This window comes from Rhododendron vialii, chromosome 11a, assembly GCF_030253575.1.
Source record: "Rhododendron vialii isolate Sample 1 chromosome 11a, ASM3025357v1".
In the NCBI taxonomy this organism is placed as follows: domain Eukaryota; kingdom Viridiplantae; phylum Streptophyta; class Magnoliopsida; order Ericales; family Ericaceae; genus Rhododendron; species Rhododendron vialii.
In genome coordinates, this window is record NC_080567.1 from 16,753,034 (window position 1) to 16,776,143 (window position 23,110).

Here is a 23,110-nt window from a genome sequence, read left to right on the forward strand (position 1 = left end):
AAATATTGCAGCTGTATGAATGATTTCTTCCCTTAATGGCTAGTCAAAAGTGCTGCTGGTTTGGCCAAATTTGAAGAAGTGAGACCACATGGGCGTTTTGATCAAAGTGCATTATCAATCACCTAAACTGCTTCTGATAATCTTCCAACGAGTCAAATACCCAACTTTTGTGATGTTCGGAACCAGAATTTTTTGCTGTAATAACAGAATGACAGAATTAGCGTCGAAAGGAAATTGCACGGACGAATATGAGGCGAAACATAATTGGTTTTGAGGCATCTCAACGTTGTGGACACTTTGGGGAGGGGTTTTTTTTTTTCTCCTTTTTCTTCAGAACTGAAATTTAACCATTAGTCTTTTCAAAAAAAAAACAAATTTAACCATTAGGACTGCTATATTGGCCCAAGACCTGAGACTTTTCATTAAGAAACTTCAACTTGGAAATTCAAAAAGTAGGCTAACTGTTGATTTCAATCCTCAACCCCGTCAAAGTTATTACACCCTACGATTTAACAAGTAAAGAAATTTATTCACGGCTCCGCGCAATCTCAACCGTCCGTTTCGGTAATCAATGGTCCGGATTTTTAAAAAAACTATTTGCGTGAAGAGTTAAAACTCTTCTAGCAAATAGTTTTTTCAAAATCCAGATCATCCAAAACACATTTGAACATTGAGCGCCATAAATTATTTTCACGGCTCCGCTGTAAATAAGTTTTTCATCCTCTTTAGGAATGATAATGCCAAAACTGTTTTTGTTGGTGCCAAAATTCTAGTGTACAAAAGGCTTGTACCATGTGCAAAGTTTATGCATTAAAATTTTGACACCAACAAAAACAATTTTAGGCGGATCAAAAAAAAAAAAAACAAAAACAATTTTAGTATTATCACTACCCATGACGTACGTTACGAAAACATACACCATGTTGAGCAATGACAGAGCCTGGTACTCGGGCAGCTAGTTTTTTATATTTTTTATTTTTACCAGCACTCGGTTTCTATAGAATGACTCTTGAAGAATTATTCATTTGAGAGAAACTTATTCTCGGCGGCGGAGCCTCCGCACAATCTCACCCGTTTTTTCCGTAATCAATGGCTACGATATATTTTAAATTTTGACCGATCGAAAATAATTGTTACCGGCTGCGATATGTTTTCAATCCGAACTATTCAAAATACTTTTAGACGTGCGTGATTTAACGCCTTAAATCTTCTTTACAGTACGTTCCATAAAAAGGATTTTCTCTATTCATTCATGGGTCCTTCCCAGGAGGCGGACGATTGGCGTGAATTCCATGACATAATGGACAATCCTTTCTTCAGTGTGTTAGGGTGAAAGCTAGGATAATGGACAGTCCCTTTTTTTTTTTTATTCAAAAATAATAATAAGAAAGTAAATGACCAAAATAACCCTCCAACTTTACCCTGTATGGACCTTCTTTGTTTATATTTGTAAAACTTTCTTCTTCTTTACCTCAGACCAATCGGTACCCCGCCTGCCATTGGTGGACCCCTCTCCTCTACATCTTTTCCCTTTTGCCTTTCACGACGAGAACAAACCCTCTCTCTTCCATTAACCCTCTTTAAAAATGTTTTCCCTTTTGCTTTTCACTACCAAAATAAACCCTCTCCCTCCCATTAACTTTCTTTAAAAGATGGTGAATATTACTTTTTTTTATTGATTGAAATGAGGTAGATCTCACCCATGTAATACACTTTTTAATAAGCATGACATTTTTTTTTGGGTCAAACGGAATAGAAGCATGACATTACTTTGCGGTGGAATTGCACATTTTTTTCTTGAGCAAGCGATATTCCAACTTACACCACGTTTCACCAATACTTTTTTTACTTTTAGAAAAAATGCACATTTAATTTTTTTTTACTTTTTTGATTTGTCTCGTTGAGAATTAAAATTTGTTAGCATTTTTTCTAAAAGTAAAAAAAATTAAAATGTCATTTTTTCTAAAAGTAAAAAAAGTGTTGATGAAACGTGTTGTAAGTTGGAATATCGCTTGCTTAAGAAAAAAATGTGCATTTTTTCTAAAAGTAAAAAATGTAAGTTGAATTTCATCACAAAGTGATGTCATGTTTCTATTCTGTTTGACCAAAAAAAATGTCATACTTACTAAAACGTGTATTAAATGGGTGAGATCTACATCATTTCAATTAATAAAAGGGTAAACTATAGTTAACCCCCTCTAACTAAGCCTCGCGTGCACTTTGCCCCCTCTAACTTTTTTTTTGGCACCCTCTAACTAACTGAAAATCAAACGGTCATAACTTCAAACGGTTATAATTTCTTCGTCCGAAATCGAAAACATGCAAATTATATATCGATTTCGAGGTCTTGAAGTCAGCTTTCCAATGACACCAAATCACATCACGATTCAAAGCACACAAAAAGTTATGATCAAAACGGTCTTTTTATCTACTAGCCCTTACTCTTTTGATCATAACTTTCTGTGTGCTTTGAATCGTGATGTAATTTTAGTGTCATTAGAAAGCTGACTTTAAGACCTCGAAATCGATATATAATTTGCATGTTTTCGATTTCGGACGAAGAAGTTATAACTGTTTGAAATTATGACTGTTTGATTTTCAGTTAGTTAGAGAGAGTTGAGTGCCAAAAAAAAAAAGTTAGAGAGGACAAAGTGCATGCGAGACTTAGTTAAAGGGGGTTAACTATAATTTACCCTTAATAAAAAAGAAAGTGATATTCACCATCTTTTAAAGAAAGTTTAATGGGAGAAAGAGGGTTTGTTCTCGCAGTGAAAAGCAAAAGGGAAAAGATGCAGAGGAGAGGGGTCCACCCCCGGCGGGCGGCGCGGAGTGCTATGTGGTAAAGCAGAAGAAAGTTTTACAAATATAAACAAAAGAGGTCCATTCAAGGTAAAGTTGGAGGGCTATTTTGGTCATTTACTTTCTTAGTCGAAGACTTGAAGTCATCAGCTTTTATACTAGGAACGGAAATCTTTCCTAGTATCCTTTCTTTAGGGGGCCGCTATTCGCAGCCCTCTATTTTCTCCCGGAACCCATTAAAAATTTGCAAGTAATTACAACATGACCCCCTAATGTAAAATGACCTACTTACCCTTATACCTATACATGAAATGACCTATATGCCCTTATAACCAAAATCCCTAAATTATCCACTACCTCCTTCCCCTCAAAATCCCCCCAAAATCATCATTCACGTTTGAAAATAAAAAAAACACACACAAACCTCCAGTTCTTCATTCTCGGCTTTGTACTGTTCATCTTCTCTTCTCCCGTCTCTCTAAATCATTATTCTCTTTTTTCCTCTCTCTCAAATTTTTCAATGGAGGAGGAGCAAAGACCAAATATTGTATTAATGGAAGGTTCAAGTCCTTCCATTGATCCATTTTTTGATCCACTTGTAGGATTAGATTTTGAAATTGAATCAAATTCTATTGGCAACCATATGATGGCAGAGGAGAAGAAAGATATTGTGATGGACATTGTATCTTGGAAGCCGCGTGAGGAGGTAAATTTTTCCATTTACAATGCCTCTGTTTTGTTGTTGTGGCGTCTGGATTTTGTAAACCCAGTTTTTGAAGGGTTTTGTCGATGTATCTGGTTCGAACAGAATGAACAGAATAAAGTAAGTAATTTCGGTAGCTAACCACTGTAAAATATTACCATACTCGACAGCTAGTGTCACGCCCTCGATTTTCAACATAATAAAGTAATACATTTCAATAAAAGAGAAACCTCGCATATCATATACGTTACCCAAATGAGTTTCCCACCTGTTTAATTTACAAACAAGTCCTTAAGTTTAGATAATTACAACTTTAGTCAAAAGAAAATTCAGTAATAATTAGTTACAAAACCACCTTTAACAAAATGAGATCTTCACAAAGATGACGAAATAACCAGTGAAGTCAGCTTCCAAAAGTCTTTTACTGTCAAGCACACAATGCATGCAATAATTTGCCCGGCATCAGAACCTGAAAAGAAAGATTTGGTTGAGCTACACTAGCCCAGTAGAAAATTCTAAACTCAAGCTATATGTAATTTGAATGAACCATGCACCGAGAATGGATGAGTACTGACAGATACGCCTATACCACAAATGACTACCAACAAGCTGCGAATTATCGCCTAAGAGTCCTAGACTTCAGATCAATGTCACTATCCGTTTACTTCTTTAACTAGTTACGTTATTAAACTCACGTCATCCCACATTTGTCTATAATCAAATCAAAATATCTTATTATTCTTCGTATGGTAGTACAATCTTTCTCGTGTCCACATTGATCTTCATTAAATCCCTTAATTGCAACACCTTTCTTTTCCTTTAATCCGGTATTTCCCATCAAATAATCACTAGGGTCACCTCGGGTCTAGTTCCCTCGAGCGCAGGGTCACCCCGAGTCTTTTCCCTCAATAACAATAATCAGGTGGGGTCACCTTGGGTCTAGTTCCCTCGAGCGCAGGGTCACCCCAAGTCTTTTCCTCCAATAATATGAATCAGTTGGGTCACCTCGGGTCTAGTTCCCTCGAGCGCAGGGTCACCCCGAGTCTTTTCCCTCAATAACGACCACTTGGGTCACCTTTCACACTTTTCACAATCGACATCATTTCATAATCAATTTCATCATCCCTTTAACGGTTATACCACTGAATTTTAATTAGTCATTATGTGACTCCACAAATATACATGTTCATGCCTCCTCTTTTGTTTACATACCCGCATCTTACATGACGTACTAAGCCCATACATAAATTCCTACAATACTCTGTCCATTAGTTATTCACTTTCATTCCGCTTCCCATTTCACAAACATCCATTCATTCAATTAAATCCAAAGACCATTTAATCAATCGCATGGTATTATAAGACCAACAATCTACCATATCGCATATACTCAAATACACACGTCCTCACCGTACCCCTAAGTACACCCCCGTACCTTCGCATACCACATATCAACCCACGACTAGACTCTACGATGCCCGATTATCTAGTTTCTATACTCGGAGTCTGTAAAAGCATGCACTGTGGGAATCTAAGAATCTTACGAGTTAAGAGAGAAAACGGATTGCAAAACTACTCATCAAATCCCTAGACATGTTCACTCTAGTCCATTGAATGCCACTCTAAGTGAGGAACGAGTAATACTCACCAAAACACTTGGAATGATGCGTAAACAAACTCATAAGAGTCAAAGAAAAGCTTCGACATACGAGTTGAAGGATATAGGGAAGCAGCTGAAAGATACTGCAGCAGCTCAAATAAGCAGGTGAAAGCAGGTGAAACTTCTAGTCTCCTACCGGTAGGCAAGCAAGTCCTACCGGTAGAACTTGAAAACAGAAAGGCTAACATTCCGGTAAAACCTAGACCTACCGGTAGGTGAACAAGTCCTACCGGTAGAAACTCCAATTCACGTAACCTACCGGTAGGCAAGCAAGTCCTACCGGTAGAACTTGGGAACAGAAAGGCCAACGTTCAAATTTGTGCTTGACCTACCGGTAGGTAAGGAATCCCTACCGGTAGAAGTTCGATACGTTGAGCAGCTTTTGAGCTGCTGCTGTACGTTTGAGCTGGTTACGAAGGAATTTCTCAATCGTTCTACCGGTAGGTGAAGAGTTCCTACCGGTAGGGAATCGATTTTCTGGTAAAGTAACAACGTTCTACCGGTAGAAGGGACGGGCCTACCGGTAGGAAACCAGGAAAAACAGACAATTCTGACAGCAACTACGAATTTTCAATCCAAACTCAAACACAACATTACAAGCACGATTTATGCACTAAATCACTCATAAAACATATAAAGAGAGGTAGAATTCCCTACCTCAAGTGATTCGATCGAAACCCAAGCGATTGATCAAGCCCTAGACTCCGAAAACTTCAAAATCAACCGAATCTCTTCCTCCGAGCGAAACCCACGAAATTTCAAGCTCAACAACGTGAATGGATGAAGGTTTGGAGGTTATTTACCATGGGTTTTGAGTCCGGGTTGGAGAGGGAAAGAGAGAGTGTATGTGTCGAGAGAGAGGGAGAGCCGAGAGGGAGGGGAAAGAGAGAGATGGGAGAATTTTAATCTCCTACACACATACACACCCTTTTATACTAACACCCACAAATATCGCACTTGCACTCCCTCGATTATCAATTCTAACACATTGACCCCAAATAAAATAAACTCAATCAATTTCACATTTTTTTCTCAATATCTAATATTTATGAAACGTTTAAATAATATCCGAAAAATACGGGTCCTTACACCCTACCCTCCTTAAAGAAATTTCGTCCTCGAAATTTGCTAAAACTAATCTGGCTATGCCAAGCAACATATCAACATACTCGAACTGTAGCACTATCCATCACACAACAATTCAATAACCATCCAAGTCTATGTCTAGATTCATATCAAGCAGACCACAACAAACACGCGTATATCTTTTGAATTTCGTACCCCCATTTCCACGTAACCATGCACTAACAACATCGGCTTACCTTTCAACAATGGATTACACGAGTCTACGGTACGCATCGGTTTCTCATCATAGGACACTTGAGCTCCTAATTCAATTTTGGACCTCTCTAACACATGCAATGGATTTATTTCATACCTCCTCAATCTCCGTATACATAATGCGTCATATATTTTGAAAAAGTTAGGCGGCAACGTCAAACGGTTCACAGTTTCTAAACTTTTCTTTATTATACAAATCCTATACACAATTATCTATCTCACCATAGAGATCTTACCTCCTAAGTATAACCAGATAATCCAATTGACTTTCCGAGACTTCCATCTAGAATGGGCGGTGATCAAGCGCCTCTTCCAAGTGGATTTCACCGGTTGTCGCCTGGGTATCCCAAAACATGCACATAGTGTCCGACACTTAAACTATCTTTCTTACGGTGAACGCTTCCTTTCTGCCCAAAACGAGACAAACCCCAACGCAACTATGCTTTACGAAGTTCATGATTTCCCTTCTTCAAATAACATTAGGTGACGTCGACGGTCAACACAATCCTTTGGTCAACCCTCCGCAGTTAGCAATCTTTGACGATCTTTACCTTTCTCTTTTCGGTCATTCTCCCTCGAGCTTCCAACTATCGTTGGCGAATCGAATTAATTGTTTTAGCGGGTCCATAACACAAGCCAATCCTTCTAAAAGTCGCACCAAATTTTCACTCTAGGTTGGGTCATTCTATATTTCGAGAAGGATTCGATTTGTCATCTCAAACGAAACGAATAAGCTACAAAACTCAAGCAGTGTTAATCAAGAATTGGAAGAATGGTAACGAGGCATCCGAAATTTAGAGGACACGCGGAATCTTTAGGGCGGTTTGGCAACAATTCAAACTACCTTTTTATGATAACCCAAGAAATTTGAAGTGACAGATCATAACTCTCTTATTGCTCTACAAGTCAGGGGAGTCAACGGATAACGTTTCTCAAACAAAAGATTTCGATATTAAGAATAAGTACTAGGTAATGAGACTGATCTCTCGCAAACCAATTGATCCAAAATAGGAAATTTCCCATACTAGAAATGAGTAGAACTTTCAACAATTTGAGACTAAGCATTACAAGATGAATCATGTGCCTCCAGAATTGAGGAACCACGACAGAGTAAAATACCACTGAAAGAAATTTCCACAATTGAATTTGTATCGAACGGTGTCAATGAATAGACATCAATAGATATGTCACCACAAGATTGACTCCAACAATGGAAATTCGAACCAACCGAATAGGCAAGGGCAAACAAATAGATACAAAGCGGATATGAGTTCAAATCATATGACCTCTTAGTCATGGGACCAAAATGGATGATGGCCCAAGCAAACAATAGTGGGAACAAGGTCTAAATTTTTGATAGTGCTAACGAATTTGTATTTTATACGGTACATAGCCAAAGGTTGGGTTTAATAGATTGATGTTGCAAATTAAATACTCATATGGAACAACGATTACAAGCAAACGACGAAAATGATAATCGCATCAAGGAAATCCAAACTGACCAATGAAAATTTATCTCAAGCAGGGTAATGTCAAAATAAGACCTTGAATAGGGAACGAGGAACATTTGTCAAATTTGATAGCAACAGTGTCATAAGATACTTCGCTACAAGAATTTAAATATGTCCAAGAAAAGCTAGGAAGGGATCGCATGACAATTGACTCAAATACTGAGAATTATAACGGGTCATCCACCCACTGGATTTCACGGAAGAATAAATTACGATACAATTCTAACAATATTCAGCTTGGCCAATGAAAGATGGTAATAGACGAAACAACTCTTCTAAAATCACATTTGAGATGTCACCAATCATCATGGATACAAACAAGCCCTGTCCAAATCAAACCAAATCTCGATATAAGCAATTTAAAGAGGTCAAGGACAACACTTCAATATGGAATGATTAACCTCTAATCTCGGCAAATATGATCTATCGATATTTCTCAACACGCGGGGACTAAGATTTCTTATTTCTATTCCAAACATGGACAAGAATAGGATTCTCAATGAGTGAAATGCTTCCAAATCAAAAGTATTGTAGAGAACGAGTAGAACAACTAGGAATAAATGATACCTCAAACAAGTGACGCTTCTAAGAGTTAGAGAATAGGGGGGGGTGGTAGTTTAGTGGCGGAACTGCATCTGTTGTTTCGACGTATGTGTATCCTGCTGCATTGAGCTCGACTCATCATGTACGCCCAATCCCCGAGGACAATTCCTTGCCATGTGGCCACGTTCGCCGCAAGTATAACAAGATCCCCCACGCCATGGACATTGAGAACGAATATGACCAAGCTGACGACATCGATAACACATAGTCTGACACTTGAGAAGAGCTCTTGGAGTCCCTATATAAAGAGGTGGCTTAAAGCCCTGCTGGTCCTGAATAAAGTGATCTGATACTCTAGGTTTCTTCCTTCCTGAACCCTCAACACTCTCTAAAGATGATCTTGTGCTAATGACTTGATGCCTAGTTTCTCCCGCATTCACACCATCTTGCGCACCTTCCAGTGTCTCGACACCTTTCCCGCACTCGACAATCTCAGGAAACATCACTTCATCCCTGGTACATTTGCTCGCTTCATTCTCCCCGTATGCACTATAGCCCTGGTGCTCACGATCCTCAGTCTCACCACACCTATTTCCACGTCTCGAAGACATCCTACTATGGAAGCATAAGAAATGAGATCATCAACATTAGCCACCTAATTATGTGCTACAGGTCTCAAACCTTTCCAACCGAAGTCAACAACTTTGCGCTACTCTATTGTGATATATATATATATGCAATGTCACATCGACATACTGACTCTTCATGCAAGCACACATGTGATTTTGTAAAAAGATGCAGCAATATTTTTTTTTTTGAACCCATGAGACCAAAAGTCTCCCCACGGTCTCAAGGTATTCTAAACTTACGCTCTGATACCAAGTTGTCACGCCCTCGATTTTCAACATAATAAAGTAATACATTTCAATAAAAGAGAAACCTCGCATATCATATACGTTACCCAAATGAGTTTCCCACCTGTTTAATTTACAAACAAGTCCTTAAGTTTAGATAATTACAACTTTAGTCAAAAGAAAATTCAGTAATAATTAGTTACAAAACCACCTTTAACAAAATGAGATCTTCACAAAGATGACGAAATAACCAGTGAAGTCAGCTTCCAAAAGTCTTTTACTGTCAAGCACACAATGCATGCAATAATTTGCCCGGCATCAGAACCTGAAAAGAAAGATTTGGTTGAGCTACACTAGCCCAGTAGAAAATTCTAAACTCAAGCTATATGTAATTTGAATGAACCATGCACCGAGAATGGATGAGTACTGACAGATACGCCTATACCACAAATGACTACCAACAAGCTGCGAATTATCGCCTAAGAGTCCTAGACTTCAGATCAATGTCACTATCCGTTTACTTCTTTAACTAGTTACGTTATTAAACTCACGTCATCCCACATTTGTCTATAATCAAATCAAAATATCTTATTATTCTTCGTATGGTAGTACAATCTTTCTCGTGTCCACATTGATCTTCATTAAATCCCTTAATTGCAACACCTTTCTTTTCCTTTAATCCGGTATTTCCCATCAAATAATCACTAGGGTCACCTCGGGTCTAGTTCCCTCGAGCGCAGGGTCACCCCGAGTCTTTTCCCTCAATAACAATAATCAGGTGGGGTCACCTTGGGTCTAGTTCCCTCGAGCGCAGGGTCACCCCAAGTCTTTTCCTCCAATAATATGAATCAGTTGGGTCACCTCGGGTCTAGTTCCCTCGAGCGCAGGGTCACCCCGAGTCTTTTCCCTCAATAACGACCACTTGGGTCACCTTTCACACTTTTCACAATCGACATCATTTCATAATCAATTTCATCATCCCTTTAACGGTTATACCACTGAATTTTAATTAGTCATTATGTGACTCCACAAATATACATGTTCATGCCTCCTCTTTTGTTTACATACCCGCATCTTACATGACGTACTAAGCCCATACATAAATTCCTACAATACTCTGTCCATTAGTTATTCACTTTCATTCCGCTTCCCATTTCACAAACATCCATTCATTCAATTAAATCCAAAGACCATTTAATCAATCGCATGGTATTATAAGACCAACAATCTACCATATCGCATATACTCAAATACACACGTCCTCACCGTACCCCTAAGTACACCCCCGTACCTTCGCATACCACATATCAACCCACGACTAGACTCTACGATGCCCGATTATCTAGTTTCTATACTCGGAGTCTGTAAAAGCATGCACTGTGGGAATCTAAGAATCTTACGAGTTAAGAGAGAAAACGGATTGCAAAACTACTCATCAAATCCCTAGACATGTTCACTCTAGTCCATTGAATGCCACTCTAAGTGAGGAACGAGTAATACTCACCAAAACACTTGGAATGATGCGTAAACAAACTCATAAGAGTCAAAGAAAAGCTTCGACATACGAGTTGAAGGATATAGGGAAGCAGCTGAAAGATACTGCAGCAGCTCAAATAAGCAGGTGAAAGCAGGTGAAACTTCTAGTCTCCTACCGGTAGGCAAGCAAGTCCTACCGGTAGAACTTGAAAACAGAAAGGCTAACATTCCGGTAAAACCTAGACCTACCGGTAGGTGAACAAGTCCTACCGGTAGAAACTCCAATTCACGTAACCTACCGGTAGGCAAGCAAGTCCTACCGGTAGAACTTGGGAACAGAAAGGCCAACGTTCAAATTTGTGCTTGACCTACCGGTAGGTAAGGAATCCCTACCGGTAGAAGTTCGATACGTTGAGCAGCTTTTGAGCTGCTGCTGTACGTTTGAGCTGGTTACGAAGGAATTTCTCAATCGTTCTACCGGTAGGTGAAGAGTTCCTACCGGTAGGGAATCGATTTTCTGGTAAAGTAACAACGTTCTACCGGTAGAAGGGACGGGCCTACCGGTAGGAAACCAGGAAAAACAGACAATTCTGACAGCAACTACGAATTTTCAATCCAAACTCAAACACAACATTACAAGCACGATTTATGCACTAAATCACTCATAAAACATATAAAGAGAGGTAGAATTCCCTACCTCAAGTGATTCGATCGAAACCCAAGCGATTGATCAAGCCCTAGACTCCGAAAACTTCAAAATCAACCGAATCTCTTCCTCCGAGCGAAACCCACGAAATTTCAAGCTCAACAACGTGAATGGATGAAGGTTTGGAGGTTATTTACCATGGGTTTTGAGTCCGGGTTGGAGAGGGAAAGAGAGAGTGTATGTGTCGAGAGAGAGGGAGAGCCGAGAGGGAGGGGAAAGAGAGAGATGGGAGAATTTTAATCTCCTACACACATACACACCCTTTTATACTAACACCCACAAATATCGCACTTGCACTCCCTCGATTATCAATTCTAACACATTGACCCCAAATAAAATAAACTCAATCAATTTCACATTTTTTTCTCAATATCTAATATTTATGAAACGTTTAAATAATATCCGAAAAATACGGGTCCTTACAGCTAGTTACCGAAATTGAGATACATTTTCAACATCTAATTACCGAAATACATGTTTCTTGTTTTTATAGTATGCATTTTCGACATGTAGTTACCGAAATATAATCTTTTTTTCAACAGCTAGTTACCGAAATGTATGTATGATTTTCCTATATAGTATTAAGTTTAGCAGTTCTTTACCGAAATTTGAACATATTTTCGACATGTATTTACCGAAATATAATATTTTCTTCAACAGCAATTTACCGAAATGTATGCATGATTTTCCCTATATAGATAGTTCGGCAGTTGTTTACTGAAGATTGAATATATTTTCGATGTATAGTTACCGAAATATAATCTTATTTTCAATAGCTACTTACCGAAATGTTATGTATAATTTTCCTATACATAGTTCGGCAGTTGGTTACCGAAATTGGAACATATTTTCGACGTGTAGTTACCGAAATGTAATCTTATTTTCAACAGCTACTTACCGAAATGTTATGTATAATTGTCCTATACATAGTTCGGCAGTTGGTTACCGAAGTTGGAACATATTTTCGATGTATAGTTACCAAAATATAATCCGAGCACAATTGGAAGACATGCCGAAATGATTTGCTCTTGGAGATGAATAACCATTATGACCTTTACGAAAAAATGACCGGTATCGGAGGTGCTAACAAGTTACGTTATAGATTGTCATTCTTTCAAGACGAAACTGCACTTGAAGACAAGTGGATGATTTTTCCTGACATGGGTCACGTTGTAGCTTCTACTTATAATGTGGTGGTTGTCCTCCTATCCCAACTTCAATGCCTTATTTTCCTTCCACTCCATTCTCGTCCTCCATCATCGGACAAAATAAGGGTTCTTGGAATTGGACTCGTGAACGGAGATCACTTCGTACAGGTACATACCGTTTAGTTTTCTTTCTCAAAAATTCAACATTACTAGAAATTGCCTTCATGTGCAATTTTCAAAATCCTTTTACTTTGACAGGTTGATCTAAAATCATGTTCCCCCTTGCCACCTATTGCCAACTATTGGTTCAAATTTCGATGGGAGGAGGCCAAGGAATGGGAGAAAATAGAAGCGTTTAAAGCCATAATAGGAAGTGATGTAGCAACTGCCGAGTCCTTTGACATATATTAGTTTCATTTTATATGTATGGTTATCATGTTGACGCTTTACATTGCAATGTTGTTGACTAAGCACCACAAGATCGACCTCGGTTTCGCTCTTTGTGCCATTTATTTTATTATGGGATTGATGTGAAGAAATTGACTGAGCACAGGTTGATTTAAGTATGTCAATTCCGAAGTTCTTGTAATGTTCTAGTAGCTGCATACCGATATTTTTGTAATTTTTTAGCATTTACAACCCGAAATTGTTAGATTTCAGCACTTGGATACTGAATAATTGGTACTATTTCATCATGTGGATGCTGAAACATGCTTTTTTTAGAAGAAACAGTTAGGTGGGCTCAGGTACGGTTTTATTGCCCTGCTCATTTAAACGAATGCCCAAAAACAGCAAAGTGTCATTGATTACAAGAATCTTTTTTCCCAAATATGAGTACCACAATTTACAGAAAATACAAGGCAACATTTGAGTGTCTATCCAACATTTAGAATGTTTCATTGATTATAAGACTCGTTTTCCCACACTATGAGTACCACAACTTACAGAAAACAAGTATAAAATAACATTGAAAATGTCAAACGATACTGTTTGAGGATGGAGCAGGTTGGGGTAGCTCGGCTTCCTGCACAGCAACAGGGCACGACTGCCTATTTGAGTTCGAGGACAAGGTTGACTGTGGCTGTCCTATTTGTCGGCCTCCTCGAGTTCGAACTCGAGGCAGTGAACGCATAACCTACACGTATATGAAAATAATACAATTACACGTTATTCATTTCCACAGGAAGAAAGTTTTAACATTTGCTTGCCGAAATAAGCTTAACATGTCAGACACTGATTACTGAAAATGATAAACAATTTCGATTTTTGGTTACCGAAAGTTGACTAAAATGAAACCAAAAAAGAATTTTGTTTCATAAGTGATTATCATACGTCAAGCTTCTGCTTCTAATCTCCAATAAAACAAGAGGCACAACGCTGTTGCTTATAAACAGTTAATGCCTGAGACATAAACTTTTCCTATTCACACCCTTGAACTCCATTACCAGGAAAAATCTTTCACAAAAAAAGTACTAGTAACAAAGTTCTTTGTTTTTCTCCAGCTAAACATAACCACTTTGACTTAGATGCTTTCAACAAAATATTTTCAATACAGTTCTTATTTATCAATTTGGTTGATCATGCTCGTATCCATTATAAACAAACATCAAGTCAAACATTAGACATTAGACACTACGAAGGAAGATGACAGAATTTGTCTATGACAAAGACTCAAACTATTATACATCTTGTTCCAAAGAAGGTCATGCAAAGTCAAACTTCGATCGAAAAATCAATTATTGAAAGCTGTTTACCTCAGCAGCCTCAGACTCGTCCTGAAGGACACCTCGGCCCCCGGGCCCGACCTCGGCCTCGAATTCCACATGGTGGACGCATAATAACCTGCATATAATAATAATAATACAAATTTACAAGTACGAAAAGGCAACAAAAAGTAAGAATGCCAATAAGACCATGCACTATCAGTAAGCTATGGCTTATGGCAGGAAAAAATGAAGACTCCATAGTAGTACTCTATAGCTTTTCAACCGTTGTCGTCAAAACGTACTCAGACTTCCTCCAATTGATACAAGTGATGCAAATAGAAACAACCAATGTCCAAAGCAAACTCAATAACATTTTCAAACTCATTCGGCTCACTGCAACAAAGTGTTCATTGCTCTCCCTCCTATATGTCATATATAACATCAAGAAGATGAGTATAAATCCAACAGAAGTATAGCAAATACGGATCAACTAGGCGATCCTTGTATTGTTTGCTTCCCAGAACTTGTATAGAAAATTTGTTTGGTTGACAAATCAAGTCAAAAAAGTTTTGTACCAAGTGGTCTGCAAAATAGATTCCGAAACAGAGAAGAAACAGGAAGAATAACAAATTAGCAAGACAACTTATGAAGGCCATACCTTAGCTTTCTATTTGGTCTGATAATAACCCCACTACTATTTTGTTGAGTATGAGGATGCTGTTTCAAATATGAGTACGTCTTTTGGAAAAACTAATATTAGTACCCTATATGAGTACGTCTTTCAAAAAGACTAATATCAGTACCCTCACTAATATTTTGTTGAGGGACACAGGCTATTGGCGAAGTTGTTTATAACCTAAATACATCTTTAGGAAAAAAGACCAAAACCAGTTCTGAGGGCCACAAGTTAACTGGTTTTAGTAACTTTTGAACCTCTACAGTTTAAGTCACTGGATCCACAACTATGAGGGATCAACCATTGTTTTGGAAAAGAACCAACAACTTAGTCGATTCCAAATCAAGGACGAGTGTATTCTGGAAAAAAAAAAAGAAAAAAAAAAGACAAAATAAATAAATAGGTTACTTAAAAGAAGTGGGCTTCATCAAGCTCATTTTCAAGATTATTCTCAATTTCCAGATTATTCAAAGAGCCGTGGCTCAAACTTTTGTCAACTAGCAAATGCACTCCACATATCTAAGACTCGCTATAAACATTTCAAACAGTGAGCATTTCATCGACACAAGCTAAAGCAATCCCATTCATGCAGGGCAATGTAATAAAACAATAAAATCTTAGGAATCCACCTACGAGCAGAGAAGCTCCAACAGGAGCTTCAAATCCTACATGGAGGTATTGGCACTTTTGACAAGTACCACAGCTCAAATTCAGCTGCCTCTCATGAAGCCAAATCCACTTGTATTGGCATGAGGTTCATGCCAAATGTGCTAACCAATACAGGATTAAAAAAAAAAAAAAAAACCCTAGCATCTCACATATAAGCTTACAGATCTCAACATTCACCGTTTTTGGCTACCAATTTCGGGATCTAATTACCAAAACTTCTAAACAAATACGGGATCTAGTTACCAAAATTTCTACACAAATACGGGATCTAATTACCAGAATCTCTACACAAATACATGTATGTAAATGGGTGGACTGGGGTGGCAGCGGTGAAGAACAGAGAGAGAGAGATAGGGAGAGAGAAGAAAAGAGAGAGAGAGAGAGAGAGAGAGAGAGAGAGAGAGAGAGCACGCGCGGCACCTGAGGCGGTGGTGCGGCGGCAGGAGTGGCGGCGGTGGTGCGGCGGCAAGAGTGGCGGCGTTGCGTTGGTGGCTATGGAGGTGGAGATGGTGGGAGCCAGAAATGGAGTGGCGTGGGGAGACGTAAATGGGTGGGCTGGGGGATTAGGGTTTTTATTTGGATGGGTGCAGGAGTTAAAGTGTAATTTTTGGGAGGGAAAGGGTATAATAGGAAGACCTAGTACATTTAATGGGTTACATGGAGAAAATTTTCTTTTTTAAAATATTGAAAATGGGCTCTGTGGAGTAATGGGCTCCGAGAGAACATAGAGGGCTGCGAATAGCAGCCCCCTTTCTTTATTCCAAAGAATCCAAACAGAGTGGAACTGTGGAAGGTTGTTCTTCGAAAGCCCTTGGGGAAGGCAGAGAACATGGAAGAGAAATCATGCCATCCTGTCCCCCGTGAAAATGGAAACTTTGGTTCTCTCTCTCTCTCTCTCTCTCTCTCTCTCTCTCTGCGTTTTGCTAGAGTTCTGCCGAGGAAACTAGAACACCTCTGGGTTTTTTGGTTTGTTTGTTTAACTTTGCTAAAACCACTAAGAAACGCACAAATAGATTAACACACATACACATGTCTTGTGCGTTAAGGGTGCGTTTCCGCTAGAAACTTTTGTCTTCGGACTATTGACAATAGTCAGCTTGTTTCTGCTAAATAGTATTTTAGTTTATGTATCTGAAGAGAATGACTTGCTTAAAAATCAGTAAAAACATGAGCTTTAGTCCATTTAGTTTAGCCACCTTGTGTGTGTGACCGTGTGTGATCCCACCGTCCCTATTTTGAACACCTACTCTAATTCTTTGTAGATGTTCAACATCATTTTGTGCAACCCATCGAGCACAATCCTCCAAATAAATAAATAAAACCACCAATATAACTCATGATTGCAGTTAACTGCTAATGTACATTCCAAATTGGGAGGTTTATGGTTCTAACTTTGCCAAAGGCAATGATTGACATTTCTTCCCCTGTTAGAGGCTCCTTCTTTGCTGGTTTATTTCATCTCTATTATGGTGTTATTTCATGTGATGGCTTAGCTGTTAGATTCAATGTTCTAAAAGGTGCTAGGCGCTAGTCGGGCGGTCGGTCACCTTCAAGTGATTAATCGGATTAATTGGCGATTAATCAGTGCATATTAATTAGTAACTAGCAATTAATTGTTAATCAGACCTAATCGGATGAGCCCCACCAGCGATTAATTCCTTGTTTTAGAACACTGGTTAGGCTTCAGGTATTTGTTGCGATTGTATGGCTATCACAAGTTGATGTTGTATAGTGTTATCATAATTCTCGTGATATGACTGTAAACAATTCCTAATGATTGGCAGAAGAAACGAAAGGAAAATGCTGGATTAAGATAACCTTGCTGTATTAATAATGCGGTTTCTGTGAAACGACTTCACAACATAAGAAAAAGTACCAAGAGATGGATAAAAATGTTCACGCATCTTTATCTTTCTTATCGAAACCGACAACCGTCATAGACTGAGTTCTCTTTTATAGCCGGTTCTCCAAGTTTTTACATGTCTACTGTCTCTTTGATTTAGCAATATGTTGTGCTTGCGCAAGCTGTGTGCACTACATGATTTGGCTCTAAAATCTAGGGTTTTTGGTTGAGATAAACCACTTCCATCCATAAATCCTTTATACTTATTATATATCTCTATTTGTAATGGTATGCATGAGGAGTGGATATGCATGTGTGTGTGTTGTTTGCTTATTCCCAGGTGTTAAAATTTCAATGACTATATTTTATAATGGAATGTTATGAAAGCTAAACAATATACAGTTTGCTGAGTGATATTTGAGAGGTATTGAAGGTGCTTATCCATTAAGTCCATTTATTTGACAAGAGTCACGAGACTACATATGATACGTCATCCCGTTGGACTAATGGCGATGCTACTAATAAATAATAATACCACACTCCCCATGGTATTAGATATTGCACATTTTATGGGTTATTTATTTAATGCATGTTTAATCAGGACCTTAATAATCGTCACCAATCTCCGGCTAGGGGGATATGTAGTTCTATCCGATGCTCATATCGATCAAACAAATAGGCCTTTTAGAATTAGTGAAATTTTTATCGAAGTGGAATTTTAGTCCTTAACACTATAATGTAGAAATCATCAAGGTCTTAACTAGTATCCGGTGCAAAAGGCTCTGACGCATGCCTGCATGAATTCATAGTAAATTAGTCATAAGCATAATACCTACAAGTTGGTGAAAATCTTCTTGTTGTGATGTAAATATGCCATTCTCCAATAATGGAAACTATTGTATTCTTTTTCACACGGAAAAATGTCACAGGCTGCGGGAAATGATATAAGGTGACCTTTTCTTGTTAACGATGGGGATAAAATCTTCAAAAGTCAAGAAAGAAAACACTGTTATGTGGGACTACCAATGTAGTATGCTATTTTCCATTAGGACTTGTTTGTTTGATTGGTGTAATAGTGGAGGGAGGTATAATTCCAATTCCCATGGATGAGTAATTATATCACAGTAGTTGTGAGGGGATTAATAATGCTGCACTCTCCATGGTACTGTTTATTCCATGTTATGACTTATGTGTATCATTTGCGATGGATATTTATCCTAGCTGCAAAAGTTCTGACTAATTGTAGCCACGTAGGATATGTGGTCCCTTTGGATTTACAATCCAATCCGATGCTTTAAACCGGGAAAACAAAATGGGGTCTATGAGTTGAATTACAAGTTGTTTACGGACCCAACTACAAGTTTACATTGTGGAATATTTTGTTGCGGATAAACATTCACATATTTCGAGTATTTTCTCGTAGTTTTCCCTAGAAGAAATTATTGTTTTGTCATATAAGAGATTATTAACTATGTCAGAGACTCATTCATAATAGATAATAGGGAGAGTCTAAGAAGCACGGACACATCTCTGGACCTTCCATATGACATGGACATGCTCGGACACTACCTCGGACATGTTTTGGACACGCTCCAACAACACATCCCTGTCACGTATCAGACATGCACAGGGACACGTTTTGGATTGTGATTTAATTTTAAACTTAAAATTGGGTAATAAATGAAATATCTGCAATGTTAATTGAATTAAAGCCTCATATTGAATATAAGGATAAAAAGTGTACCATTCTATGGTAAAATTAAGAAGTATTCGAGATAAAATCAAGAAATACGAAAATTATAATCTATGTTATCAAGAAAACACAATTTTCTATTCTCATTTTTTTCATTGTATATTTAGCTTTAATGTGAACAAACAATATCTTTATGTGATATATGAATTTTATGTGTATTTAACGTGTCTCCCAACGTGTCCTTGTCCTTGTTTTGGAGAAATCATATGTTAGCGTATCCGTGTCGTGTCCCGTATCCATATCCGTGCTTCTTGGGGGAGAGTGAATATAAATCGTGCTTGCTTGCTTGCTACATGTCCAATTAGTCTTTTCGGATCCCCATCCATACTCTCACGCTCTGACCGAAGTTTCTTGCAGCGTTGGCTGAATTGTGCAAAATGGAAATACGACAAATTAGATGTGTCATGGTGGTCAAATATTTATTTCTTTATCTTTCTGCACTGCAGAAGTAGCAAGATCACTGAGAGAGATTCCACCATCTCACTACACTTTTAAGATCAAGTCATTCTCATTACTCTCACAGCTGTTGCTAGATGCTAAACAGAAGAATTTTGAATCATCTGTTTTTGAAGCTAGTGGCTACAAATGGTTGAGTTGATAAACTCCTCTTTTAATTCCGTTTGAATTCCAATTATGAAAAAGAAGCTAACCTTGTGTCTATTGTGTTGAAGGAAGTTGTCTCTCTACCCACATGGTGATAAAGAAAGAAATGGGGAAGGGCACATCTCTCTGTACTTGGTAATCGCAGATAGAGATAATTTACCTCTTGGTTGGGAGGTCAATGTGAACTTCAAATTGTTTGTGTTTGATCAAATCCAAGACAAGTATGTGACTGTTCAAGGTGGTCTCATGAATAATAAATCTCCGTTTAATTTATAAGGCATCTGAATTCTCGACCTCTAGCACATTTGGTTGCTCTAACCACCATGATGTTTCTTTTGTCCCATTGCTTAGACGCTAATGGGAAGGTAAGGCGTTTTCACAAGATGAAGACTGAGTGGGGTTTCGCACAATTACTCCCACTCGGTACTTTCAGTGATGCTGCTAATGGATACCTGATCAATGACACGTGCGTGTTCGGAGTAGAAATATTTGTTGTAAGTTACAATGGCAGAGGAGAATGTCTAAACCTACTGGAGGGACTTGACACTACCTATACCTGGAAGATTGATAATTTTTCGTCTTTACAAGGTGAAACTCAGTACTCTGATGTCTTTACGATGGGAAAAAGGAACTGGTAAGCAATCATTGACTTTCCTCCTCTCAATTACTGTAAGCAGATTGATTGCCTGTAAATAATTGTCGTTTTATGGCTTGCTCTTAACACATCCAGGACGTTAATGCTCTATCCCAAAGGAGATTCAATAGGAAAGGGCAAAAGCATGTCCCTCTTTATACAGTTGGATGATTCTAATACCTTTCCTTCTTGTCAGAAAACATGTGCAACATACAAGCTATGCATAATGAACCAATACCATGAAGACCAGCATGTAGAATTTACAGGTGATGATTTTCGTTTGCTGGACATCTGATGTGCTGCTTGAAACAATGATAAGACAATTTTTTCCTTTCTTTTACACAGAAAATGACTCCTGCGTGAAGTTAAAAAAGCAGATCAATTGGATCCCTCCTTTTCTTTTCTTTTTTTGGTTTTATAATACTATTTATGTCTTTATTTTTGTGTGCGTGTGTACTTGGTGGGTGGGGGGGTGGTTTGATTAGAATTTACACAGTTCTTTTTGGTAACCAAATAACGATTGCCCAATGGTTCCCTTGCAGGTACTAACTGTTTCTCTGCTCCAAGCTACGGCTGGGGTAGGTCTTCAATGCTGTCGCTGACTGATCTCCATGATGCTTCTAAGGGCTTCCTTGTGAACAATAGTTTAATTATAGAAGCCAATGTCAGTGCTATATCCACGGTGAAGAATTTTTCAAAGTAAATACTGACTCTTTTGTTTCAGTAATACAAGGATGTTTCAGCATCCTTAACATGTCAAGTTGATAATGTTATCTTGTGCACCAGCTTATGTGCTAGGTTCTAATATGCAACTTGAATCTTTACTGTTTGTGATTCACCCCTGTAACTGTTTGTTACATTAAACAATGGAAACATTGACTTGTTTGTTCTTGTTGAGCTGATTTCTCAGTTAATCTTACTACCTTATACTGTATGCGCCCACTCTTGGTAGTCTTTTGCCTTCTTGTTCGTTTACTCCTAGTAATAAGCATATATTTTGTAGAAACATTGGTTGTCTTTTGCCTCCCTTTGAAGTCAATTGTTTCTTTAGCAAGACATTCGGGCAAGCCCAGTTTGACTGACCTTTGCCCTCTCTGCTCTCAACATCTAGAATCTTTAATTACCAAAAAAAGAAACAAACAGAATCTTTGGTACATATCTTTCTTTTGCAAGTTCACCGGACCCATCTAGATTTTAGCCTGTTTTCTTCCCTGTGCTTTAAAACTGTATAGTTCTGATTCTCGTTGCAATCTCTCTGCTGCATTTGAGAAACTCGAAAGAATGGTATCAGTTATGGTGCCTCCTCTTGTTTTTCAGGTTCTTCATCAGACCCTTTGTTTCTTTCCACTTTGTCAAAAGACAGCTAACAAGGATTTGTGACCAAATTGTAATACAAGAAGAATCTTATTCCTGTTTCTTCTCTCTCTAATACTTCCCCCCTCATCCTATTTTGGCGGTTCCGGGGACCCTTAAAAAAACTCTCCAAATCTTAATCTCATAGTTTCCGATCAAATTTTGATGATCTGAGCTGCTCAATGTGTTCAGAACATGATTTTGAGGGTGCCCGCGACAAATTGACAAAAAAAAATAACCGGGAAGGGCTTGATTTGAACAGTTTTTTTATTGAACCGTTCAATAAAGTTCAATAAAAAACTGTTCGGAAGAAACCCTTCCCGGTAATTTTTTTTGGCTGATTTATCATGGGTACCCTTAAAATCACGTTCTGATTACATTGAGTGGCTCAGACCATCAAAATTTGATCGGAAACTTTAGGGGTTTTTTTTAGGAGTCCTCGGAACCGCCCTGTTTTTTTATAATGCCTTTCTTTTTATTGATGCCCCTTCTCGTTGCACTGATAAACGTGTTTATCTTTCCCTAGTGCTGCCTTTTCATGTTTGTTTTTTTGCCCGTGGAAGGGGCTTAGTTTCTAGCTAGTTCTGGCTGTATTTTTCTTGGCAACTCTTTCTGCTGGATTACTTCTCTCTGTTGATCTTTTGCAGTTTCAGTTCTTCATCCTAACTGATACGCTAAGTTATTTCTTGGGCAGGTAGCAGGGTATAGAGATCTTCATCCTTCTTACAGCACCATCGCTTTTTGATATTTTTGTATCTTTACTCAATCCTTCAGAACAAACACGTCCATGGAGCTTCCATTTTGTCGTGGTTTTGGTGCGAAGTTCAGGATTCCTCTCTGGATTTGTGTTTTTTTTATTTTTATCTTGTCTAGTAGTCCTCACATATGATAGCATGACGAGCATTAGGCTTTTAACAGTACGGTATGACCTACGATGGACTTCATCTCTATGTAATTATTGTCTCGTTCGAATGGAATTCTTCCTTTTGGGTTGATGGGTAGTCAAAGCGCTACTGGTTTGGCCAAATATGAAAAGCTTTTGGCGGCCAAGAAACAAGACCATAATGGGACTCGGATCAAAGTTCATTCTAGTTCACCTAACCACTTCTGATACTGCTTCTAAGGGGCAGGG

At 38.4% G+C, this 23,110-nt stretch overlaps 1 protein-coding gene across 1 annotated transcript; it reads left to right on the forward strand.

Annotated features, from left to right (window-relative positions):
* Positions 1 to 16,546: 16,546 nt before the first annotated feature.
* LOC131306654 (protein RESTRICTED TEV MOVEMENT 3-like) lies at positions 16,547 to 22,971 on the forward strand. Its single transcript, XM_058333042.1, has 7 exons — positions 16,547 to 16,670; positions 19,835 to 19,976; positions 20,060 to 20,229; positions 20,343 to 20,625; positions 20,722 to 20,891; positions 21,168 to 21,324; positions 22,673 to 22,971. Exons 1-7 carry the CDS (start codon positions 16,622 to 16,624, stop codon positions 22,674 to 22,676), a joined length of 975 nt encoding a protein of 324 aa, XP_058189025.1. The 5' UTR covers positions 16,547 to 16,621; the 3' UTR covers positions 22,677 to 22,971.
* The last annotated feature ends 139 nt before the right edge of the window (positions 22,972 to 23,110 follow it).